This window comes from Delphinapterus leucas, chromosome 4 (genome assembly GCF_059928025.1).
Source record: "Delphinapterus leucas isolate spDelLeu-1000000601 "Yukka" chromosome 4, BTC_Dleu_Yukka2, whole genome shotgun sequence".
Lineage (NCBI taxonomy): Eukaryota > Metazoa > Chordata > Mammalia > Artiodactyla > Monodontidae > Delphinapterus > Delphinapterus leucas.
Genome location: NC_143132.1, coordinates 103,406,081 through 103,432,156, shown reverse-complemented (window position 1 = coordinate 103,432,156; position 26,076 = coordinate 103,406,081). Strand labels below are relative to the sequence as shown.

Here is a 26,076-nt window from a genome sequence, read left to right as displayed (position 1 = left end):
ATAATTTTAGCTCTTATATTTAAGTCTAACCCTTTTGAGTTAATATTTGTGCATGGTGTAAGGGTCTAAATTCATCTTTTCCCATGTGGATAGCCTGTTTTCCTAGTGAAAAGACTATTCTTTTCCCAATGAATTGCCTTGGATCCTCTGTCAAAGATTTATTGACTATAAATATAAGGGTTTATTTCTGGATTCTCAAGTCTGTTCCGTAGATCTATATAATCTATCCTTAACATACTAGTACCTCACTGTCTTGACTACCTAAAGTTATTGAGTTTTGAAATTGGGAAGTGTAAATTCCTGACAACTTTGGTCACCTTCAAAATTGTTTTGGCTATTTGAAGTTATTTTAGTCTTCCTAGTTAGCTGAGTTGTTTGGAAGAATATCTCTAAACATTTCTTAGCAGGTAGTTTGCTTTTAGTTATCTCTTTGCTGCTTATTTTTAATGGTACTGCATTGTGATCAGATAACATTGTAGTAATTCCTGCTATTTGGAATTTATTGAATTTTTTTTATTCTTAGATGTGATTATTTTATGAATATTCTATGAATTTTTGAAAATAATAGTCTTTCTTGGGACCATGTTCTACAATGTCAATTAAATCAACCTTGATACTTGGTTTTTCAAGTTCTATGTATCCGCCCTATTTTTGGTCATTTTGGTCATTTTGGTTTTGATAGTCTTATACTCGTCTCCCACAATGATTGCATGTGTATTAACATTTGTTAATTTTATTCTTTTTAATAGTTTTTGTTTTCTTCATCTCAGTGCTGTGTTATTAGATGAATTCCTATTGTCTTCTTGGTAGATTGTTTCATTTATTACATAAAATATCCTTCTGTTTAATATTGTTTTCTTTTAACCTTAATTTTATTTTGTCTGAAATTTAAATTGGGCATCTTGTTTTGTTAGTATTTATCGGATTTGTCTATCCTTTTGTCAAACAAGCCTTTAAGTGATAACGGTATTCCTGCTGTGCTATGGCTAGAATATTGTAATTGTTTAATATGCATTGAATTTTTGGTATAGTCATGTTAGCAGAGGAAAATCTTACTTTGTGGTATTATTTTAACATGGTTTTTTTCTTTAAAAGATGGTCTGGATTTCTATTATTCCTCAAAACAACATGCTCAGAAGATGGTAGAATTTCTTCAGTGTACAGTTCCCACTAGGTATGTTTTGAACGTACATGTGATTAAATCCAGGGAACTGGGAATGAACTTAGGTCACATCCATTCTTCAGGCTTTGGCATCCTATCTTAAAATATTTAAATTATAGTAGAGATACTTACACAGTTAGTAAGTATTTATTGGATTAGCCATTTTAAGGGAACTATTAGCCAAAGAGCATTAACAATCTCTTTGGGGAGCTAGACCTCACCCCACAATAGTAAGCACTGTAGTACTGAACCACGGATTGAATATGTTTAAATAAGCGAGAAGAAAAACGGGGGTAGAGGACTTTGGGGAGAAACTTCATGGAAGAGGAAGAACTTAAGCTCATAAAATGGGGAAATTTTCAAAAGTAGAGTTTGTATTGAAAAGTGAGATTAGTGTGAACAATGACTTTGGGCAGGCATTAGTGTGGCTTTTAATGGATGCTATATGTAGACTAGATTGGTCTAAGCCAAGGGCATGTTTTGGAGGTTTTCAGTAGGTAAAGTTGAAAATAGGTAGGGTGCAGTCAGATTGGTGAAGGTTTTTAAATGAAGTAGATGAAATGAGGGTTCACCATAGCAGGCATCTGCTGTTTCAGACCTTGGACAGTAATGATTTGTTTTGATGAAAATTTATATTCTCGAGACTTGTTACAAGTAAGGACCTTTGTTTTTTTATATGATTAACTTTTTCTCTTAACAGATACAAAGCCTCACAGAGACTGATCTCTCAGGATGTCCATAGTAACACATACAATTACAAAAGCACTTTTTCTGTGGAAATTGTTCCAATATGCAAGGTACTTTTTCTCATTTAATTAATCCATGTCCTTCTTTCTTTCTTTTTTTTTTTTTTGCGGTACGCGGGCCTCTCACTGTTGTGGCCTCTCCCGTTGCGGAGCACAGGCTCCGGACGTGCAGGCTCAGTGGCCATGGCTCACGGGCCCAGCCGCTCCGCAGCATGTGGGATCTTCCCAGACAGGGGCACAAACCCGTGTCCCCTGGATCGGCAGGCGGACTCTCAACCACTGCGCCACCAGGGAAGCCCAGCTTAATCCATGTCCTTCTTAATTGGTTTATATGTAATTATTAGGTCCTGGTTTCCTTCTGGGATTGGTTAAACATTTAGAAAACTTCCTTCTTAATGGTTGCTGACACATTTCAGCCATGTTAAAAAGATGTTTAAAAGTAATCATGCTTAGAATTATAAATTTTTGGTGTACTAATTAAAAGGCCTGGTTGCAGTTTTTATGGTGCGAATTCCTTAAACTTTGCAGTCCTAGTGGACACTTGACAGTTCTGTGAAACTTTGAATACAGGAAATTACTTTAAAATAATTATCAGTGAACCACTTTGTGGAATATATGCAAACTGGATTTTGGCATGATAAAATTAAACAGTATTGTGGAAAGGAGATCACAGAATTATTTTTGTGATTTTTAAAAAAATTAATTAATTTATTTTTGGCTGTGTTGGGTCTCCGTTGCTGCACGTGGGCTTTCTCTAGTTGCAGCGAGTGGGGGGCTGCTCTTCGTTGCGGTGCACGAGCTTCTCATGGCGGTGGCTTCTCTTGTTGTGGAGCATGGACTCTAGGCACGCAGGCTTCAGTAGTTGTGGCACACGGGATTAGTTGCTCTGCAGCATGTGGGATCTTCCCAGACCAGGGCTCGAACCCATGTTGCCTCCATTGGCAGGTGGATTCTTAATCACTTCACCACCAGGGAAATCCTTGTGATTTTAAAAATATAATCTGAATAACACTTAAGACATAGATTATCATTTCATTAATTGTACTAAGGTAAAACTCTGCTTCAAAAATATAAATGAATTAAAATTCAACAAATAGTTATTGAGGATCTATTGTATAGAAGGCTGTGTGTTAAGGATTAAGTACTAGAGGTCTCTGCCACATAGGAACTTGCATGTCCATGTTTAAATCACTAATAATAAATGCCATAATTTATTGTGAGCATTCTACATAAAGTTATTATCTCTTATACTTATTATTATAAGTATATTTCACCTCTTCAAGTCTCATAACAACGGGAGTAAGTCATATCATCATTTGAAGATGAGGAAGTTGAAGCTTGGGGAGGTTAGATGACTTGCCCAAAGTTACATAACTACAAAATGATGAAGCCAGGATTTGTGTCTAGGTCTGTGACTCTGAGGCTTTAAAGTTATCACTAATTTATGGTGTAGCACAGTACCAGGGATGAAATGATGGCTTAAAACCGAGTCAGCAAATTTTTTCTGTAAAGGGCCAGATAGTAAATATTTTCAGCTTTTAGGCTATATAATCGGTTTTGCAATTACTCAGCTGTGCTGTTGTTGCACAAAAGTAGCCATAGATAATAGGTAAATGAAGGACTGAGGCTGTGTTCCAGCAAAACTTTATTTACAAAAATTTGGCCTGAGGATCTTATTTGCAGACTCGTAGTTTAAAACAGTGAACATTTTCCTGGTGCAAAACTGGGGAAATATGAATCTAGGTGTGAGGGCATATTTAGGCCATGTGTATTAAGTGCTTTGAGAGACTCATACAGGTATCTGGATAGACACAGTGTAAAGAAGTTTTTTCATTAATCTTTGGAGACTTACTAAGTTAAAAAAAAAAAAAAGGAAAAGGACTGAACTAGGTGCCATTAGGGAGGCACGGAATGTTCCTTCAGTGAGGGAGGCTTGTGAATAGATACAGCTTAAAATATAACCCAGATCCTTTTTATATTTCAATAACAGCTTAAAAACAGTAAACCACATTGGTGGTAATACTTCCTGATGCACACATAGGCATATGTGCTTTTAAGGGGGCATTAGATCTTTGATTTCATATTGGTACATGTAGACAAGAAAGAGGAACACATGGCTCCTCTGAAATTAATTTTTTTTAATAATGGTTTTTTTTTTTAAAAATTATTTTTAGCTGTGTAGGGTCCTCATTGCTGCATGAGAGCTTTCTCTAGTTGCGGCGAACGGGGGCTGCTCTTCGTTGCGGTGCGTAGGCTTTTCATTGGAGTGGCTTCTCTTGTTGCAGAGCATGGGCTCTGGGCGCGGGCTTCAGTAGTTGTGGAACGCAGGCCCTAGAGTACAGGTTGTGGTGCACAGGCTTAGTTGCTCCGCGGCATGTGGGACCTTTGCGGACTAGGGGTCAAACCTGTGTCCCCTGCATTGGTAGGTGGATTCTTAACCACTGCGCCACCAGGGAAGTCCCTGAAATTAATTTTTATAGAGATTAAATGAAGGCACAAATAGATAGGAAAATCACTCTCCTTCTGGTGTTTATAATACTTTGCTTGGAATGTAAACTATATTAACATAGAGTAAAAAGCAGGCTTCACACTTTAATTAAATTGAAACAAACAATAGTTTGGTGAAGGATCTGGAAAATATTTTTTAAAGCATTTTTATTAAGACAGATATTCCCATCTTAAGAAGGTGTAGCTTATTTTCTGTTTCTTTAAGGTCTGATTCTTTTTTTTAGGCCCTTTGTTGATACATAGAATTAAAAATGACATTTTGGTTTGGGCAAATGCGCTTGGATCAGCTTTACATTGATGATTGTTTACTGGAGACTGTTACTTAGGATTTCCTTCATACTAAATGTTAGTTCTTATGCCTAGGATAATGTTGTTTGTCTGTCTCCAAAACTGGCACAAAGCCTGGGAAACATGAACCAGATTTGTGTGTGTATTCGAGTAACCAGCGTCATCCATCTCATAGATCCAAATACCCTACAAGGTAAGTTTTCGAAGCTATTTGCCTTGACAGTTCTCTCCAGCAAGCAGTAATAATTTGTTAATGTTGTTAATTTTATCAAGCATTCTTAGTAACATTGTTCAAAAAAGTACTATACAGTGGTTAAAATTTTTACCATACAGTGTTTTAAAATACTGGAATTTTTAAAGCTTTTAATAAGTTATCCTTGTATTTTTTTGTTTGAAGAAAGATTTCTGTGAACTTTTAAATTTTTATTAGTTGTATTCCATTTAGAGTATAATTGCTTTACAATGGTGTGTTAGTTTCTGCTTTATAACAAACTGAATCAGCTATACATATACATATATCCCCGTGTCTCCTCCCTCTTGCATCTCCCTCACACCCTCCCTATCCCACCCCTCTATGTGGTCACAAAGCACCGAGCTGATATCCCTGTGCTATGCGGCTGCTTCCCACTAGCTATCTATTTTACATTTGGTAGTGTATGTATGTCCATGGCACTCTCTCACTTCGTCCCAGCTTACCATCCCCCTCCCCGTGTCCTCAAGTCCATTTTTTATGTCTGCATCTTTATTCCTGTCCTGCTCCTAGGTTCTTCAGGACCATTTTTTTTTTAGATTCCATATATATGTGTTAGCATATGGTGTTTGTTTTTCTCTTTCTGACTTAACTTCACTCTGTATGAGAGTCTCTAGGTCCATCCACCTCACTACAAATAACTATTTCGTTTCTTTTTATGGCTGAGTAATATTCCATTGTATATATGTGCCACATCTTTATCCATTCATCTGTTGATGGACACTAAGATTGCTCTCATGTCCTGGCTATTGTAAAGAGTGCTGAAATGAACACTGTGGTACATGACTCTTTTTGAATTATGGTTTTCTCAGGGTATATGCCCAGTAGTGGGATTGCTGGGTCAAATGTAGTTCTATTTTTAGTTTTTTAAGGAACCTCCATACTGTTCTCCATAGTGGCTTTATCAATTTACATTCCAAGCAACAGTGCAAGAGGGTTCCCTTTTCTCCACACCCTCTCCAGCATTTATTGTTTGTAGATGTTTTGATGATGGCCATTCTGACCGGTGTGAAATGATACCTCATTGTAGTTTTGGTTTGCATTTCTCTAATGATTAGTGATGTTGAGCATCCTTTCATTTGTTGGCAATCTGTATATCTTCTTTGGAGAAATGTCTATTTAGGTCTTCTGCCCATTTCTGGATTGGGTTGTTTTTTTTTTGATATTGAGCTGCATGAGCTGCATGTATATTTTAGAGATTCATCCTTTGTCAGTTGCTTTGTTGGCAAATACTCCCATTCTGAGGGTTATCTTTTGGTCTTGTTTATGGTTTCCTTTGCTGTGCAAAAGCTTTTAAGTTTAATTAGGTCCCATTTGTTTATTTTTGTTGTTATTTCCCTTTCTGTAGGAGGTGGGTCAAGAAGGATCTTGCTGTGATTTATGTCATAGAGTGTTCTGCCTATGTTTTCCTCTAAGAGTTTGATAGTGTCCGGCCTTAAATTTAGGTCTTTAATCCATTTTGAGTTTATTTTTGTGTATGGTGTTAGGCAGTGTTCTAATTTCATATTTTTACATATACCTGTCCAGTTTTCCCAGCACCACTTATTAAAGATGATGTCTTTTCTCCATTGTATATTCTTGCCACCTTTACCAAAGATAAGGTGACCATATGTGCGTGGGTTTATCTCTGGGCTTCCTATCCTGTTCCATTGATCTATATTTCTGTTTTTGTGCCAGTAACATGCTGTCTTGATTACTGTAGCTTTGTAGTATAGTCTGAAGTCAGGGAGCCTGATTACTCCAGCTCCATTTTTCTTTCTCAAGATTGCTTTGGCTATTCAGGGTCGTTTGCATTTCCATACAAATTGTGAAATTTTTTGTTCTAGTTCTGTGAAAAATTCCAGTGATAGTTTGATAGGGATTGCATTGAATCTGTAGGTTGCTTTGGGTAGTAGAGTCATTTTCACAATGTTGATTCTTCCAATCCAAGAACATGGTATATCTCTCCATCTATTTGTATCATCTTTAATTTCTTTCATCAGTGTCTTATAATTTTCTGCATACAGGTCTTTTGTCTCCTTTGGTAGGTTTATTCCTAGATATTTTATTCTTTTTGTTGCAGTGGTAAATGGGAGTGTTTTCTTAATTTCACTTTCAGATTTTTTGTCATTAGTGTATTGGAATGCCAGAGATTTCTGTGCATTAATTTTGTGTCCTGCTACTTTACCAAATTCATTGATTAGCTCTAGTAGTTTTCTGGTAGCATCTTTAGGATTCTGTATGTATAGTATCATGTCATCTGCAAAGAGTGACAACTTTACTTCTTCTTTCCTTTTTGGATTCCTTTTGTTTCTTTTTCTTCCTTGATTGCTATGGCTAAAACTTCCAAAACTATGTTGAATAATAGTGGTGAGAGTGGGCAACCTTGTCTTGTTCCTGATATTAGTGGAAATGCTTTCAGTTTTTCACCATTGAGCACGGTGTTGGCTGTGGGTTTGTCATATATGGCCTTTATTATGTTGAGGAAAGTTCCCTCTATGCCTACTTTCTGCAGGGTTTTTATCATAAATGGGTGTTGAATTTTGTTGAAAGCTTTCTCTGTATTGATTGAGATGATCATATGGTTTTTATCCTTCAGTTTGTTAATATGGTGTATCACATTGATTGGTCTGCGTATACTGAAGAATCCTTGCATTCCTGGGATAAACCCCACTTGATCATGGTGTATGATCCTTTCAATGTGCTGTTGGGTTCTGTTTGCTAGTATTTTGTTGAAGATTTCTGCATCTGTGTTCATCAGTGATATCGGCCTCTAGTTTTCTTCTTTTGTGACACCTTTGTCTGGTTTTGGTATCAGGGTGATGTTGGCCTCGTAGAATGAGTTTGGGTGTGTTCCTCCCTGTGCTATATTTTGGAAGAGTTTGAGAAGGATGGGCGTTAGCCCTTCTCTATATGTTTGATAGAATTCGCCTGTGAAGCCATCTGGTCCTAGGCTTTTGTTTGTTGGAAGATTTTTAATCAAGTTTCAATTTCAGTGCTTGTGATTGGTCTGTTCATATTTTCTATTTCTTCCTGGTTCAGTCTTGGAAGGTTGTGCATTTCTAAGAATTTGTCCATTTCTTCCAGGTTGTCCATTTTATTGGCATATAGTTGCTTGTAGTAATCTCTCATGATCCTTTGCATTTCTGCAGTGTCAGTTGTTACTTCTCCTTTTTCATTTCTAATTCTGTTGTTTGAGTCTTCTTCCTTTTTTTCTTGATGTGTCTGGGTAATGGTTTATCAGTTTTCTTTATCTCTTCAAAGAACCAGCTGATGTTTGCTATCGTTTCCTTCATTTCTTTTTCATTTATTTCTCATGTGATCTTTATGATTTCGTTCCTTCTGCTAACTTTATGGTTTTTTTGTTCTTCTTTCTCTAATTGCTTTAAGTGTAATGTTAGTTTGTTTGAGATGTTTCTTGTTTTTTAACGTAGGATTGTATTGCTGTAAACTTCCCTGTTAGAACTTCTTTTGCTGCATCCTATAGGTTTTGGGTTGTCATGTTTTAATTCTCATTTGTTTGTAGGTATTTTTTGATTTCCTCTTTGATTTCTTCAGTGATCTCTTGGTTATTAAGTAGTGTATTGTCTAGCTTCCATGTGTTTGTATTTTTTACAGATTTTTTCCTGTAATTGACATCTAGTCTCATAGCATTGTGGTCAGAAAAGATACTTGATATAATTTCAATTTTCTTAAATTTACCAAGGCTTGATTTGTGACCCAAGGTATGATCTATCCTGGAGAATGTTCTGTGAGCACTTGAGACGAATGTGTATTCAGTTGTTTTGGATGGAATGTCCTATAAATATCAATTAAATCCATCTTGTTTAATGTATTATTTAAAGCTTGTGTCTCCTTATTTATTTTTATTTTGCGTGTGCTGTCCATTGGTGAAAGCGAGGTTTTAAAGTCACCTACTGTGATTGTGTTACTGTCGATTTCCCCTTTTATGGCTGTTAGCATTTGCCTTATGTATTGCGGTGCTCCTTCATTGGGTTCATAAATGTTTACAATTGTTATATCTTCTTCTTGGATTGATCCCCTGATCATTATGTAGTGTCCTTCTTTGTCTCTTGTAATAGTCTTTATTTTAAAGTCTATTTTGTGTGATATAAGAATTGCTACTTCAGCTTTCTTTTGGTTTCCCATTTGCATGGAATATCTTTTTCCATCCTCTCACTTTCAGTCTGTATGTGTCCCTAGGTCTGAAGTGGGTCTCTTGTAGACAGCATATATATTGGTCTTGTTTTTGTATCCATTCAGCAAGTGTATGTCTTTTGGTTGGAGCATTTAATCCGTTTACATTTAAGTTAATTATTGATATGTATGTTCCTTTGCCATTTTCTTAATTGTTTTGGGTTTGTTATTGAAGGTCTTTTCATTCTCTTGTGTTCCTGTGCAGAGAAGTTCCTTAGCGTTTTTTGTAAAGCTGGTTTGGTGGTGCTGAATTCTCTTAGCTTTTGCTTGTCTGTAAAGGTTTTAATTTCTGCATGGAATCTGAGATCCTTCCTGGGTATAGTAATCTTGGTTGTAGGTTTTTCCCTTTCATCACTTAAAATATGTCCTGCCACTCCCTTCTGGCTTGCAGAGTTTCTGCTGAAAGATCAGCTATTAACCTTATGAGGATTTTGAATGTTATTTGTTGTTTTTCCCTTGGTGCTTTTAATGTTTTTTCTTTGTATTTAATTTTTGATAGTTTGATTAATATGTGTCTTGGCATGTCTCTCCTTGGATTTATCCTGTATGGGACCCTCTGCATTTCCTGGACTTGATTAACTATTTCTTTTCCCATATTAGGGAAGTTTTCAACTATAATCTCTTCAAATATTTTCTCAGTTGCTTTCTTTTTCTCTTCTTCTTCTGGAACCCTTATAATTCGAATGTTGGTGTGTTTAATGTTGTCCCAGAGGTCTCTGAGCCTGTCCTCAATTCTTTTCATTCTTTTTTCTTTATTCTGCTCTGCAGTAGTTATTTTCACTATTTTATCTTCCAGGTCACTTATCTGTTCTTATGCCTCAGTTTTTCTGCTATTGATGCCTTGTAGAGAATTTTTAATTTCATTTATTGTGTTGTTCATCATTGTTTGTTTGCTCTTTAGTTCTTCTAGGTCCTTGTTAAACATTTCTTGTATTTTCTTCATTCTGTTTCCAAGATTTTGGATCATCTTTACTATCATTATTCTGAATTTTTTATTCAGGTAGACTGCCTATTTCGTCTTCATTTGTTTGATCTGGTGGGTTTTTATCTTGCTCCTTCATCTGCTGTGTGCTTCTCTGTCTTCTCATTTTGCTTAACTTACTGTGTTTGGGGTCTCCTTTTCGCAAGCTGCAGGTTTGTAGTTCCCGGTTTTTGGTGTCTGCCCCCAGTGGCTGAGGTTGGTCCAGTGGGTTGTGTAGGCTTCCTGGTGCAGGGCACTGGTGCCTGTGTTCTGGTGGACAAGGCTGGGTATTGTCCTTCTGGTGGGCAGTACTGCGTGTGGGGTGTGTTTTGGGGTGCCTGTTACCTTATTATGGTTTTAGGCAGCCTCTCTGCTAATGGGTGGGGTTGTGTTCCTGTCTTGCTAGTTGTTTGGCATAGGGTGTCCAGCACTGTAGCTTGCTGGTCGTTGAGTTGAGCTGGGTCTTAGCGTTGAGATGGAGACCTCTGGGAGAGTTTTCAAAGCCTTTTGATATTACGTGGAGTTGGGAGGTTTCTGCTGGACCAATGTCCTGAACCTGGCTCTCCTACCTCAGAGTCACAGACCTGACACCTGGCCAGAGCACCAAGACTCTGTCAGCCATATGGCTTTTGGGGCCGCCATTGTAGATGAAAGTATAGGTGGAGTCTGAGTGTCTGAAATCTGCCTGCTGGGTTGCTGCTGCTGAAACCCTGGAGGCGGGCTTGGACGCTCTGGTCGTTCACCCGGGACTGCATTTAATGGCTTTTGAAATGCTTCAGTTCTTTTGTTCTTTAATGTTCTTTGTTTATTCTTAGTTGCAGATATTGATGGCAACACTTTTTGGAGTCACCCTTTCAATAGTTTATGCCATCCCAAACAGCTAGAGGAGTTTATTGTTATGGAATGCAGCATAGTCCGAGATCTAAAACGCAATGCAGGTGCTGGAATGATATCAAAAAAGGTAAGTTCCATCCTGCTTACCTCCCCCTAGCCCCCAACTTACTGTTTTAGTTTCATACTCTCTCTCTTTTTTTTTTGTATCTTTGTTTTTAAAAATTTGTTGGTAATTCCAAAATGTGGTTCCAAATAAGCTAACAGCACATTCAGTTAAAAATGCATTGTGTGTTTGTGTAACATTTGCTTTTAACATGTGGTCATTGTGGTGAAAACTGTCAGACTTACACTATCTAGTAAGTTAACTTTTCCTTTTTAATATTGGAAAAATTAAAAAAATATTATTATGAAAAAGCATTTTCTTTCCTTTTGTACAGAAGGACCAAATGACAAGCTTAACCCTCTTTTGCTTTTTAAAAAATTTCAAACATGTTGAATTAAATATATATATATATATATATAATCACTAATTACTGAATACTTCAATAATCATCTCTAAAACATAGAAACATTTTCTGTATAATCAAAGTACTATCATACATATAAACTGCATAGTTTTCCAGATTTCCTTATTTGTCCCAAAGTGCCTTTTATGGTTCATTCAAACCAGTGTCTAGTTGGGGACTGTATATTGAATGTGAATATTGTACCTTTTAAATATTTAATAACAGCCCCCCCCTTTTTTTCTCATTCTTTTTTTATGATACCAACTTCCTAATGCAACTAGGGCATTTATTTATCTTGTGGATCTAGTGTTATTGTTTCCTCATGATGTCTTTTTTAAAAAATATTTATTTATTTATTTTTGGCTGTGTTGGGTCTTCGTTTCTGTGCGAGGGCTTTCTCCAGTTGCGGCGAGCGGGGGCCACTCTTCATCGTGGTGTGCGGGCCTCTCACTGCCGCGGCCTCTCTCATTGCAGAGCACAAGCTCCAGACGCGCAGCCTCAGTAGTTGTGGCTCACGGGCCCAGTTGTTCCGCGGCATGTGGGATCCTCCCAGACCAGGGCTTGAACCCATGTCCCCTGCATTAGCAGGCAGATTTTCAACCACTGCGCCCCCAGGGAAGCCCCTCATGATGTCATTTAACTTGATTCGTAATCTCTTATATTTCCTTTAAACTGGAAAATGGATCTAAAGTCCTATTTAAGTTTAGGTTAATTTTTTTTTGGCAGAACATTTCAGAGGTGATGCTATGTACCTTTTATGATATATCAAGAGGCAAGTAATGTTTGGCTGTTTATCTGATAGCCAGGTGTCTCCATTGTAATTTAAGAATTTTCTCCCTTTGCTACTACCCTGCCTCCCTCCTCCCTCCCTCCCTCCTCCCTCCCTCCCTCCCTCCCTCTCAGATGGCCTCAAATGTAGCCAGTAGGAGCCCCTTCAGAATAGTTTCTATTTCCTTCAAAAAAATATTTTTTAATGACTTACTTTTTTTAGAGCACTTTTAGGTTTGCAGCAAAATTAAGAGGAGGTAAAAGATTTCCTGTATACTCCTTGCCTCCACACACGCATAGCCTCCACCATTATCAAATGCCCTTCTCCTGCCAAAAGAGTGGTACATTTGTTACAATTGATGAATCTACATTGACACATTATAATCACCCATTGTCCATATTTTACATTAGGATTCCCTCTTGGTATTGTACTTTCTATGGGTTTGGACAAATGTATAGTGGCATGTATCCATCATTGTAGTATCATGCCGGATATTTTCACTGCCCTTAAAATCCTCCGTGCTCTGCCTTTTCGTCCTTCCCTCACTCCTAACCCCTGGCAATCACTGATTTTTTTTTTTTTTTTTAATACTGTCTGTATAGTTTTGCCTTTTCCAGAATGTCATATAATTGGACTCATACAGTCTTTTCATATTGGCTTCTTTCACTTAGTAATGTGCATTTAAATTTTCTCCATGTATTTTCATGGCTTAATAGCTCTTTTTTTTTTACGTGCCAAATAATATTGTTTTGATGTACCACAGTTTACTCATTCACCTACTGAAGAACATATTGGTTGCTTCCAAGTTTTGGCAGTTATCAATAAAGTTGCTATAAACATTCTTTTGCATGTTTTTGTGTGGACATGAGCTTTCAGCTTCTTTGTGTAAATACCAAGGAGCATGTTTGTTGGATCATTTGGTAAGAGTATGTTTAGTTTTATAAGAAACTGCCAAACTGTCTTCCATAGTGGTGGTATCATCTTGCATTCCCACCAGTAATGTATGAGAGTTCCTGTTGCTCCACATCTTCACCAACATTTGATGTCAGGATTTTGGATTTGTCAGTGTTTAGGGCCTTCCTAATAGGTATATAGTAGTATCTCGTTGTCATTTTAATTTGTATTTCCCTGATGACACATGATGAGGAGTATTTTCTCATGCTTATTTGCCATCTGTATGTCTTTTTTGGTGAGGTGTCTGTTAAGGTCTTTGGTCCATTTTTTAATCAGGTTGTTTGTTTTCTTATTTTTGAGTTATTTGTGTATTTTGGTTAAAAGTCCTTTGTTAGATATGTTTTTTGCAAATATTTTCTCCCAGTGTGGTTTATCATCTTATTCTCTTGACATTGTCTTTCATAAAGCAGAAGTTTCTAATTTTAATGAAGTCCAGGTTATCAACTATTCTTTCATGGATCCTGCCTTTGTTATTGTATTGAAAAAGTCATTGCCAAACCCAAGGTCAGCTAGATTTTCTCCTTTGTTATCTTCTAGGATTCTCATAGTTGTGTGTTGTACACTAAGGTCTATGATCCATTTTGAGTTAATTTTTGTGAAGGGTGTAAGGTTTGTGTCCAGATTGACTTTTTTTTTGCATGTCAATGTCCAATTATTCTAGCACCATTAGTTGAAAAGACTGTCTTTGTTCCATTGTCAAAGATCAGTTGACTGTATTTATTTGGGTCCCTTGTCAAAGATCAGTTGACTGTATTTATTTGGGTATATTTCTGGGCTCTCTTATTTTGTTCCACTGATGTATAATATTTGTTTATTCTTTTGTCAGTACCACACTGTCATGATTACTGTAGCATTATAGTAAGTCTTCAAGTTGGGTAGTGTCAGTCCTACAACTTTGTTCTTCTCCTTTAAAATTGTGTTGACTGTTCAGGATCTTTTGTCTTGGTATAACTTTAAAAGCAGTTGTCGATATCCACAAAATACCTTATTGGAAATTTTTTTTAATTGAAACATAGTTGACATACAACAGTATGTTATTTTCAGGTGTACTACACAAGTGATTTGATATTTTCATGCATTATGAAATGATCACCATGATAAGTCTAGTTACCATCTGTCTCCATACAAAGTTACTACAGTATTACTGACCATATTCCTTATGCTGTATATTATGCCTCTGTGGCTAAACTTGTTGGGATTTTGATTGGAATTGCATGAATCTGTAGGTCAAGTTGGGCAGAACTTACATCTTGACAATATTGAGTTTTCCTGTCCATGAACATGGAACATCTCTCTGTTTTAGTTCTTTGATTTTGTTCATCAGAGTTTTGTAGTTTTCCTCATACAGATCTTATACATATTTTGTTAATGAAATACACCTAAGTATTTCATTTTGGGGGGGGTGCTAATGTAAACGGTATTTTTAAAATTCAAATTCCACTTTTTTATGTTGGTATATAGGAAAGTGACTTTCGTTCATAACCTTGTATCCTATAACCTTGCTATATTCCTGGAGCTCTTTGGTCCGTTTACATTTTGTATGTAGATGACCATGTCATCTGCAAAGATAAGTTTATTTTTACCTTTCCAATTTATATATACCTTTCATTTCCTTTTCTTATCTTTTGTATTAGCTAGGGTTTCCAGTAGGATATTGAAAATGAGTAGTGAGAGGGAACATTCTTGCCTTGTACCTGATCTTAGTGGGAAAGCTGCAAGTTTCTCACCATTAAGTATAATGTTAGGTTTAAGGTTTTTTTTAATAGATATGCTTTATCAGGTAGCAGAAGTTCCCCTCTATTTCTAGTTTACTGAGAGGTTTTCTTTATCGTGAATAGGTGTTGGATTTTGTCAAATGCTTTTTCTTTATTGATATCATCATGTGATTTTTTTTCCTTTTTAACCTGTTGATTTGATTAATGGGCTACATTAATTTGATTTTCACATGTTGAACCAGCCTTGCATACATGGGTTAAATCCCACTTGGTAATGGTGTACAGTTCTTTTATGTTTTGTTGAGGAGTTTTGAATCTGTGTTCATGAGAGATTGGTCTGTAGATTGCTTTCCTTGTAATGTCTTTGTCTGGTATTGGTTATAAGGTAATGTTGATCTTGTAAATGAGTTAGGAAGTATTCCCTCTGTTTCTGCCTTTGGGAAAAGATTCTAGAGGAATGGTATAATTTCTACCTTAAATGTTTGCTAGAATTCACCAGTGCCATCAGGGCCTGGTGCTTTCTATTTTGGAAGATTACTAATTATTGACTCAATTTCTTTAATAGATATAGGTCTATTCCTTTGTCCTTTTGACATGACTTTCCTAGTCTTTGAAAGCATCCTTACTTGGTGGGACAACACCACAACATTTCGGTGTTCCAAAATCACAAAATCACATAATTCCTACCCCATATCTGAAATCAGGTGTTTCTTCAAGGATGTAAGTCTGATTTCTTCTACTATAAAATAGTATTTAGAGGCCCCCCAAACTGTATAGTAGCAGTGCTCATTTCTATTGAGTGCTATTTCTATTGAGGTAATATTGTGTCTTGAGACAAAAATAACTTCCAGTAACTTGAGAAAATCAATGGGAATGGAAGAATTACTTTTCATATTTTTAAAATAAAAAATTTGATGATATGATTAAGAACAAACGTTTAAGGTTTCCCTGGTGGCACAGTGGTTAAAAATCTGCCTGCCAATGCAGGGGACACGGGTTCGAGCCCTGGCCCAGGAAGATCCCACATGCTGCGGAGCAACTGAGCCTGCGCTCTAGAGCCTGTGCTCTGCAACAAGAGAAGCCAAGACAATGAGAAGCCCGTGCACCGCAACAAAGAGTAGCGGACTAGAGAAAGCCCATGAGCAGCAACAAAGACCCAATACAGCCAAAAGTAAAAACAAATTAATAAAGTTATAAAAAAAAAAAAGAAATGTTTATCATTTAAGCACCACCACTTCCCCTCAGGCATATATAAAACTACTATCTTGGGCTTCCCTGGTGGCACAGTGGTTGAGAGTCCGCCTGCCGATGCAGGGGACGCGGGTTCGTGCCCTGGTCCAGGAAGATCCCACATGCCGCGGAGCAGCTGGGCCCGTGAGCCATGGCCGCTGGGCCTGCGCATCCGGAGCCTGTGCTCCGCAACGGGAGAGGCCACAACAGTGAGAGGCCTGTGTACCGCAAAAAAAAAACCCCAAAAACAAGCTACTTTCTTTGCTTTCAAAAAATGCATTTAGCTAGAATTTAGTGTTTCCCTGGTAATTCGATTTTTTTTTCCAGTTTTTTCCTAAATCTGGGACCTGTCTGTTATTTCAGTTTCTTCCCCTCTCTCTACCTCTTCTTTTCACCTCTTTGAGATTTCTTAATTCTATCTATAGTTCTTAGTATTTTGCTCTTGATCCCATTTTACTTGGTTCTGTTTTTGTTAGTAAAAGGTATTGGCATGTGCTATACTTCATTCAGCCGGGAAGTTGGAAATGTCAGTTACAATTGCTTGTAAAATTCCATGTTGGAAAGGGACATTAATGGTTTTCTGCTTTAAAAGTTCAAACTTGAGATGATGTTTCCATGGTAAATAGTTAAAAAAAAAAGTTATACCTCAAAATAGTAGACATTCAAAAAACTGATGAAGATTTGGGTTCTGTTGTGGTGGTAGTGGTGCTGCTGGGATTGCTAGATTATTTTCTCTGAAGGCTGTTTTTTTTAACCTTATGTGTAAAACAAGGGGTTGCTTAAGATATTTTCTGGATTTAAGATTCCCCTACTTTTTTAGTTATTCTTTTTGCTCAGTCTGTGTTGGCCCATCTCCCTGTGAGAACATTTCTTTTGAAAATTCTACATATGTGTCTGTTTTTAGGTGACAATGTTAATGTTTTATAAAAGCCTTGAATAAAATCTTAACAAAAATATTTATTTTATGAATTATTTATGAGTCTTTTTCTGTACTCATAATTCAGTAATCTGTTAATTTTGACAGTGTTTCAGAGATCTGGAAAATAAAACAATTTCTGTCTTTAAAACAAAAATCAGAAAACCAAAATCAACATTGTATTTAACTATTCTATGAGATGCTTTTTAAGTTATGCCTAGATTATTGAAGAGTTCATTTTCTTTCCTGTTAAGCATACCCTCGGGGAAGTCTGGGTACAGAAAACATCTGAAATGAATACAGATAAACAGTATTTTTGTCGCACTCATTTGGGACATCTTCTAAATCCTGGAGACCTGGTGTTGGGGTTTGTATGATTTTATATTATTTTAAACTGCCGACTAGCATTGCAGATTTTCTCTGGGAGCCAGCAAAGCTATCTAAAATAAAGTTGTTTATCTTAAAAAGAATTTAAGAGTTCTTAGGAGCCATATAGCTCACTTTATTATTGATAACTAAATGAAATTATTGATTGGACAGAAACCCATAGTTATTCCATGATTTTGAGTAATTGAACCCTGAAGTAGTATGATTAGATTATGTTTGTAGTTTTTGGGGGGAGCAGGTAGTTTTTTATTATGCATATGCTGTTGTTAAAATATTTCACTTTTAAAATATGGCAGCTATATATGTAAAGGGTCTTTATAGGCATAGGATAGTCCATTCTGATGCAGAGCTTATAAGCATGCCTTAAACGTTATTTTTGCTCTTACGGTTTCAGTTCCTTTTACTAGAGAATGAGGGGTGTTTTGTTTTTGTTGTCTATAAACTGAATGGAACCATGTAACTGAATCCTAATGTTAGACTGATATATAAGTCTGTTTTGCTTCTTTTACAAGAGTATAGTAAGGTGGACAATAATGGATGACATGTGAAACTGAGAGATAGAGTGCATTATTATCTTTACCAGGTCTGTAGAAGCCTGTTCACTGTATAGTACACTGCAAAACTTCTAAAGTGGGAAAGCGTATTAAATGTTTGATCTTAGGAGGAACTGTTAGGTGATCATCTATAAAATAAAAAGTTACATGGAAAGAGTAAGTGTTTTTGTCATTAAGTGTTTCATTGTTTTCACTTCAGGTTTGATTTGGCCAACTGTAACTTAAATGATGAGCATGTCAACAAAATGAAATCAGATAGAGTCCCAGATGTGGTAAGGCTTTAGATTTTCCTCTTTTTCATGTGTTGAAGACGATTGATGTAACTCTTATGAGTAAGATGCATGAGTTCACATTTTTGAAAGTAATCAATTTAGAGGTTTCTTTTGAAATCGCAGTTAAGGTATAATAGCAAAACCTTCATTTAAGATAATTATTCTTAGTGGATAAAATCCAAGATTTATTGAGTTTTTTGGTTGCTCTTATAATCAAATTTTCATTCTGTCAAAATACTTGATAGCATCTTTAGAGTAAAAATAAATTTGCAGCTAAAAATTATGACCTTTAGAATTTATCCCTGTTCATTCTTTTAGGCTCAGCTTATTCCATGTATTGTTAAGAAGGCATTTAGAGTTAAAACCATCATTCAGTTTTGAATATAATTGTAGTTGAAAATAATCTTCACAGTGTTAGGTCTTAGAGAAAGAATGTTACTTCTGAAAAAAATCTGTTAAATTCTAACATGAGTTTATCAGAATCCTGAGTAACAGTGAATGTGAAATGTGAAAAACCCTATCTCCTGTTTGCTTTACTTAATCTTTTAAAATAAACATTGATCTCTTTAGCTGTGGGCAAAAATAAAGTCATGGTATAAGAAAGGCTCCCCTCCTCACCACCCAGTTGTGCTTTTATTAATTAATAAATTAGGAAATAGGAGCATGGTTTTGGTGTAATTCTAAATAGGTATTTTTCAAAAAGGTCATAAGAGAAGATCAAATGGTCTTACATAGATTTTGTATTATAAAGTTATTTTCATTTATTCCACACTTTATTAAATTGTTCTAGGATATACAGTTGTGAAAATATATATATATAATTCTGTAAGTGCTTATTAGTAGGAATGAAAGGGAGAAAAATGTCTGCCTGTAATAATGTTTCAGAGTGATTTATGTGAATGGTAGATGAAAACGGAACTTTGGTGTAAAGGAAGAAAAAAACCCGCCAGAAACGAAATTTTTGGTATAAAAAATTTTAATTTTCAGTCACTGGAAAATTTCAGTTAGTAAATTTTAGCAGTTATACAAATAATGGCTAAATGAATTCTCATAAAATATTAAGTACATTAATAAAAATGTTAAAAGTTCTCTTGACACCACTTCTTGATCCCTACTCCTTTCCCTTAAGGTATAACCACTGTCATTAGTTTAGTGTCTTCCTGGCATTCCCATAAGCTTTCATTTTAAAAATTTTGTTGGATTTTGAGGTCCTGTTACCTAGTTCCCATTTTTTGTAACTTTGCAAATATTTCTCTTACTTTTAGGTGTTAATCAAGAAGAGCTATGACCGTACCAAACGTCAGCGTCGTAGAAACTGGAAACTGAAAGAGCTCGCAAGAGATAGAGAAAACATGGATACAGATGATGAAAGGTCCCACTTTCTTTATATTTTATATGTTGTCTCAAAGGAAATTCTTATGATAAATCTTTATGGGTTTTTTTTTATCATAAAGAAATAGTCACCACACACTTGCTCCTTGCACTCAATATTAATTTTCTGTTCTTATCAATATGTTGTTTGGATCAGTATGAACAGATGTAATGACATTTAACACAGATTTAGTTATTATTTCCTGGGTTATGACCTGACAATTGCAGTGTTATTATTGATGATTTATTTGAAAATATAATGAGCAATTACCTTGTGGATATCACAAATAGCAAAGTATTACTTATGATTTAGTATAAAAAGAAAATACCACATTGATATCAAATATGCTGTTTTTCATACAACTTAAGGAGAAATGAAGATACTGTGTTCTAGAAAAGTTTATTGGATGATTGGAAAAGTGGCCTTAATGATGACATTAAGTTTAAATAAAAGTTGTGTCATGAAATGTGAGTGGGAAACAGCAATATTTCTAAAATATAATCTCATAGTATAATTTAAAATACGTATATATAAGTATATAATGTTAAGTAGATATTGTAAGTACATATTTGACTATTTCATCTATAGTCTTAAAGTGTGTGTATTTCAACTTGGCCATACATTTTTTTGGGGGGAGGGTAAAGTATGAAGGGGTCTTGTTATTGTCTTATATTTAATGTCACCTATATTCAGGTGTGTATTTTTTTTAATAATGTAATTTTGAAAGAAAACTTTTAAAAACCTGTTAGTATTTAATTAACATCCATACTTGACCTTCAGTTACTATTTTTAAAGATTTTAATACTTGGAACACACTTATAATGCTGAAGATGAAGAAAACATTAACTTCATACTTTCTTGGTAAAGGTGAAATACTTAAATGTTTCTTTACCCTTCTATAGGCAATACCAAGATTTCCTTGAAGATCTTGAAGAAGATGAGGCAATTAGAAAAAATGTGAACATTTATAGAGGTTGGTGAATTAGGAGTATTTGATTTAAGTTGTAGCTTCTGTAAATAAATATATTAACCCAGTATGAGTATTTTGGTATCTTAAACTCTGATTCCATAAATGACTTTTGTCATGTGTCTTTAAAACTACTGTAAACATTTACCCCCTCCAAAAAAAATCCCAAACTTGCACAACAGTAAAACTTATTAAAATGTTGTTTACTATACCACATTTGATATCATTTGCATCCTAGCATGATCCCTTCCTTAATTTGCTGACCCCTATACAAATATATTTGTATATTTCCATAGTTGTATTTGAAATCCTCTTTGTTTTTTTTCTTAGATTCAACTATTCCTGTGGAAGGTGACACAGATGATGAAGGAGCACCTCGAATTAGTCTGGCTGAGATGCTTGAAGACCTTCACATTTCCCAAGATGCTACTGGTGAAGAAGGTGAATCGATGATGACATAATGAGATCATGTTGTAGATGGTTTCCACATCCGTAGGCTCAGGATGTTGGACAAAATAATTTTTACTGTCTATTCTGTCTATGCCTTCATATTGAGAGAAGAGAAATTTAGTTTTAAACCTGAATATGACTATTTTGATTGTTCACTTGAAGCACTGATAAAGGTTGATGGCTTTGAAGTTTTAGATAAAAAAATGCAGAATGTAATTATTACTGATATTTAGGCCATTTTACATATGGAATTTTATTGGTTTGCTTTTTTATCAGACACTAGTATTTTCACATACTATAGCTCTGGGTTTAAAAGCTCACAAGTTCTGATTCCTTGGAGGTTACCTAAATCTTCAAGCAGAAAACAAGCTTTCATATTCTTTTTATATTGATTGCTTTAGTAGAAGAGCATATGAAGAATCATTTTTAATAAGAACTTGCCATGCACTTAGTCCACTTTAGATCATTTTTGTCTTTGGGATAGAAAACTTGGGGTTCAGTTTATTGTTGGACATTCAGTAGGAGAGCTGTCTTTTTTATTTGTAATATTTACATCTTCAGAAGCTGTTAAGCTGGAGATTATCTTAATTTTCATTGAAGAAGAAAGTATATTTAAAATATTTGTAGATTTGTAGCAAACAGTATTTAAAGGTTAAATAACAATTTGTACCTTTGTTGTTTTGGCTTGTGCCAGCAGCTTAGTGAAGTAGCTACTTATGTCATAAAAATGTCTTCCTATCACTTCAGGGATTTTACTTTTAAAATTTTGGTTTACAAATTGGGAAGGAATTCTCTTTTTATAAGTTTCTATCACTGAACACATCACTATCAAAAAGAATATTAGAATCCAGCATATAGTTGATGAAGTAATGAAAATGATCTTCATGCTTTATAAAACCACGAATCAGATTTGAATGAGGAATGCCTTCCACATCCTTGAAGGATAAACATTGGCTTGGGTTTTAAAGTGTTCTGAAAATGAAGTATTAAGATCCTATTTCTATAAGCAAGATCAGACTTACTAAGCGCTAATTCATAAATTCTATACATACCACTATATAAGGAAATTGAGTAAGTGCTGAATGGAGCATTTTCCTTTTTTTAAGATCAGACTCCCTAATTCTGAAGTTTTGAATAAAGGCCTGTGCTTTCTAAAGTGGCTTCTGTCTGCATATTTAAAGTTTTTACCCGTGGTCTGTGTTTACCTCTTCTATGTCAAGACTTTAAAAAGCATGAAAATAAAAACGTTCTCCGCCTTTTTTGTGTCCTTGAAGTGATTATGTGGGTGTCATATTTAAATTTCATGCAGGTTTATGAAGTAGAATTAATGTTATTTAAGTATTGTCATATGACTTTCCCACTGAAAAATGTAATTTCTCACTAACCTTATTTAGTCTTTCTTGTTTTCATGTTGTGTCTTTATGAGTAATGAAATCTGTTGATTGAAAGAAGGCTGTGACAAGATGAGGGAGTATAGCTAAAAGAAAAGCTGTTAGCCAAGAGTGCACACAGTTATATAGCCTTGATAAATCTACCATTTTAGAGGATAATTTCCAGGCTTATGCCCCAGAGTTGATACAACTTGAGGATGCTGGTATTAATCAGAATAACAGGAACCTGATTTATAACCCAATTTATAAATATTCTAAGTCAGTATGATTGATTATTTTTTTGTGGCCAAATCTGCATTTGAAGCTGCTGTTTTATTGGCAAGAGGCACTTGATGAGCAAGGAAACAATTGAGGGGAGAGAGTTGCTTGTGTGGTTAGATGTTTAACAGCATCAAGCTAATTCCTTGCCACAGTGGAACCCAGAATTCCAGACTTTGTGCTAGAGCACCCTTCTCTGATCAGTTCTGAGTAAGTGCCAGGAGCTTTCCCATGACTCTTAAAATTTTAGTAAATGTGTTCATGTTGAGTCCCATCCTTTATTTTTTTTAAAATAAGTTTATTTATTTATTTTACTTATTTTTGGCTGCGTTGGGTTCATTGCTGCACGCGGGCTTTCTCTAGTGGCGGCGAGCGGGGGCTGCTCTTCGTTGCGGTGCGTGGGCTTCTCGTTGCGATGGCTTCTCTTGTTGTGGAGCACGGGCTCTATATGCACGGGCTCAGTAATTGTGGCTTCCGGGCTCTAGAGCTCAGGCTCAGTAGTTGTGGCGCACGGGCTTAGCTGCTCTGCAACATGTGGGATCTTCCCGGACCAGGGATCAAACCTGGCAGGTGGATTCTTCTCTGGATGCCACCAGAGAAGTCCGATTCCCATCCTTTAGATAACTTGATCTGTTATTTTTAGCCCAGAGGACGTTTACTTTAAAAAGTAATTTATTTTTAATTTTGACATAATTTCAGACAAAAGTTGCAAGATAGTACGGAGAATTCCTTGATACCCTTTGCTCGGATTTGCCAAACGTGAACATAACCTTATATTCTTTCTTCCTTTTTTTAATTATTTTTTTCCTGAGCCATTTAAGAGTAACCCCCCCTAAATATTTGGTTTTTCCCCTCCAAAACAAGGAATTTTCTTACATAATCACAGTGTAATGATCAAAATCAGAAAATTAACATTGACACAATACTGTTATCCAATTGATGGACCACATTGAGATTTTGTCAGTTATCCCAACCATAAAGTCTTTTATGGAAAAAATAAATATCTAAGATTGTATGTTGCATTGGGTTCTCTTATGTCTTTAGACTTCTTTCATCTGGATCCATTCCTGATTTTTTTTAATGTAACTGACATTTTTTTTTTTTTTTTTTTTTAACCGTACGCGGGCCTCTCACTGTTGTGGCCTCTCCCACTGCGGAGCACAGGCTCCGGACGCACAGGCTCAGCGGCCATGGCTCACGGGCCCAGCCGCTATACGGCATGTGGGATCTTCCTGGACCGGGGCACAAACCCGTGTCCCCTGCATCGGCAGGCGAACTCTCAACCACTGCGCCACCAAGGAAGCCCGTAATTGACATTTTTGAAGAGTCCAAACCAGTTGTTTTATAGAGTGACCTCAGCTTAGGCTTGTCTGACTTTCCTCTTGATTAAATTTATGTTAAGCCCTTTTAGCAGGACTTCCCCAGACGTAATGCTAAATTCTCAATGCATTGCATCAGGAGACGTATGCTGTCGATTAGTCCAGATGTTCCCAAATGTTTTTGGGTTATATTAGTTGGTTTTCTGTTTGAAGGGATTAAAGGATTTAATCCTTTGCAATTGTTATTTTAACTTGATTTTTCTTTTTAAATTCATTAACTTATAGATGGTGAAGCTTATGCTTTGATTTACAGTTCTTTGAATTTTAACATGTGTATATTCATGTAATCACCACTACAATTAAAATACAAAAAAATTCTATCATCCTCCCCAGTCCCCCTAAATTCCCTTTGTTTTCAAACCCTTCACCCATCCTTAACTCCTGCCAACTTCCAATCTGTTTTCTAACCTCATGGTTTGCTTTTTCCAAAATATGTAAATGCAGTCATACAGTATGTGACCATTTGAGTGTGGTTTTTTTCACTTAGCGTGGTACACTTGAGATTCATCTAAGGTGTGGTATATATCAAGAGTTTGTTACTTTTTATTTTGAATAATATTGCATTGTATGGATGTACCACATTTTATTCATTCCTCTGGCGAGGCACATTTGAATTTCCAGGTTTTGATGATTAGGAGTAAAGCTGCTTTGAATATTTGTATACAGGTTTCATTTTATTTGGATAAATAACTAGGGATGCGATTGTTGGATCCTTATAGTATTTGTATATTTAACTGTTTTCCAAGTGGTTCGTGCCTTTTTGCTTTCCCACCAGAAGTGTATCAGCATCTCAGTAACTGTGCATCCTTACCACCACTTGATGTTGTCATTTTTTAAAAACCATCCTAATAGGTGGTTGGTTGTGTCCTTTGTGGTTTTAATTTACATTTCCCTAATGGCTTATCATGTTGAGCATCTTTTCATATGCTTACTTGTTATCCGTATATCTTCACTGGTAAAATGGCCGTTCAAAATCTTTGCCTACTTTTAAAAATCAGATTGTTTGTTTTCTTTTCGTTAATCTTTTCTTTTGTTGCTCACATTATCCCAGAATTGGCTAGTGGGTGCCCCATCAGTGTGGCTCCTGTGTCCTTTTGTCAGGTTCTTCTCCATATATTTGAGTTTATTCATGGATGCTGATAATGTAACTCTTTGAGTAGGTTTTGGATTTCCCTTGTTCAGGACATGTGTGCAGTCTCCTCTTGGCTTATTTTCATGATGGGACCAATTTTCCTAAAAATAGACCAATTTTCTTAAAAATAAGCCAGCCTTAGTTGAGTCAGCCTGTGAATTAAGAATCATGAAATAGCATCATAAGAAACACAGATATAGGCTATTCATTCTCAGTTTATCAATTCTGTCACATGTTAAAATAGCTTGAGCAGTAGGGTGGTGAGCCTTGATGAAGGCAAGAAATCAGTCTCAATATCTCTTTGAACTTAACAGTAGTGTAAGGAGAATAATTGATTTGATACATTTTGAAAGAACCACCTTATTGCCTAGGAAAGAGGCATGCTTGAGGATGCCTCCTGGTAAAACAAGATCTAAATATTTTAAAGCTATTAGAAGTAGGTTTGGCAGTCACTGTGTTTCTGTAGCAGTGCTGCTTGTACAGTTGCTCACTGACTTACGATAGTTCAATTTAGGATTTTTCACCTTTACCATGGTGTGAAAATGACATGCATTCAATAGAAACCATACTTCGAATTTTTATCTTTTTTTTTTTCTCTCTCTTTTTTCCTCTTTCTTTTTTTCCTCCTTTGGCCGTGCTACGCGGCAAGCAGGATCTTAGTTCCCCGACCAGGGATTGAACCCACGCTCCCTGCAGTGCAAACACGGGGTCTTAACCACTGGACCACCAGGGCAGTCCTTGAATTTTGATCTTTTCCCAGGCTAGGAATATGCAGTACGATACTCTCTTGTGATGTTGGTCAGTGGCAGAGAGCATAGCTCCCAGTGCCATTAGGGAGTAAACAGTAAAGGTACTTACGGTCATTCTGTACACATATAACCGTTCTGTTTTTCACTTTC

The 26,076-nt window shown here is 36.0% G+C and overlaps 1 protein-coding gene across 11 annotated transcripts in view; it reads left to right on the top strand.

The window, feature by feature from the left end:
• NMD3 (NMD3 ribosome export adaptor) overlaps positions 1-26,076 on the top strand; it is a 141,247-nt gene that overhangs the window by 18,079 nt on the left and 97,092 nt on the right. For 10 of the 11 annotated variants that reach the window (XR_016393095.1, XR_016393094.1, XM_089910929.1 and 7 more), the window contains 9 exons: positions 1,096-1,174; positions 1,863-1,959; positions 4,780-4,897; positions 10,907-11,052; positions 17,270-17,382; positions 18,156-18,228; positions 19,494-19,600; positions 20,503-20,573; positions 20,898-21,008. Coding sequence is in view for 9 of the 11 variants with exons in the window: in XM_089910929.1 (XP_089767055.1) it covers positions 1,096-1,174; positions 1,863-1,959; positions 4,780-4,897; positions 10,907-11,052; positions 17,270-17,382; positions 18,156-18,228; positions 19,494-19,600; positions 20,503-20,573; positions 20,898-21,008 (915 nt within the window). In the remaining 2 variants the exon portion in view is untranslated. Of the gene's footprint in view, positions 1-1,095; positions 1,175-1,862; positions 1,960-4,779; positions 4,898-10,906; positions 11,053-17,269; positions 17,383-18,155; positions 18,229-19,493; positions 19,601-20,502; positions 20,574-20,897; positions 23,795-26,076 lie in introns of those variants that run through there. The other variant, XM_022573112.2, reaches the window with a different exon arrangement.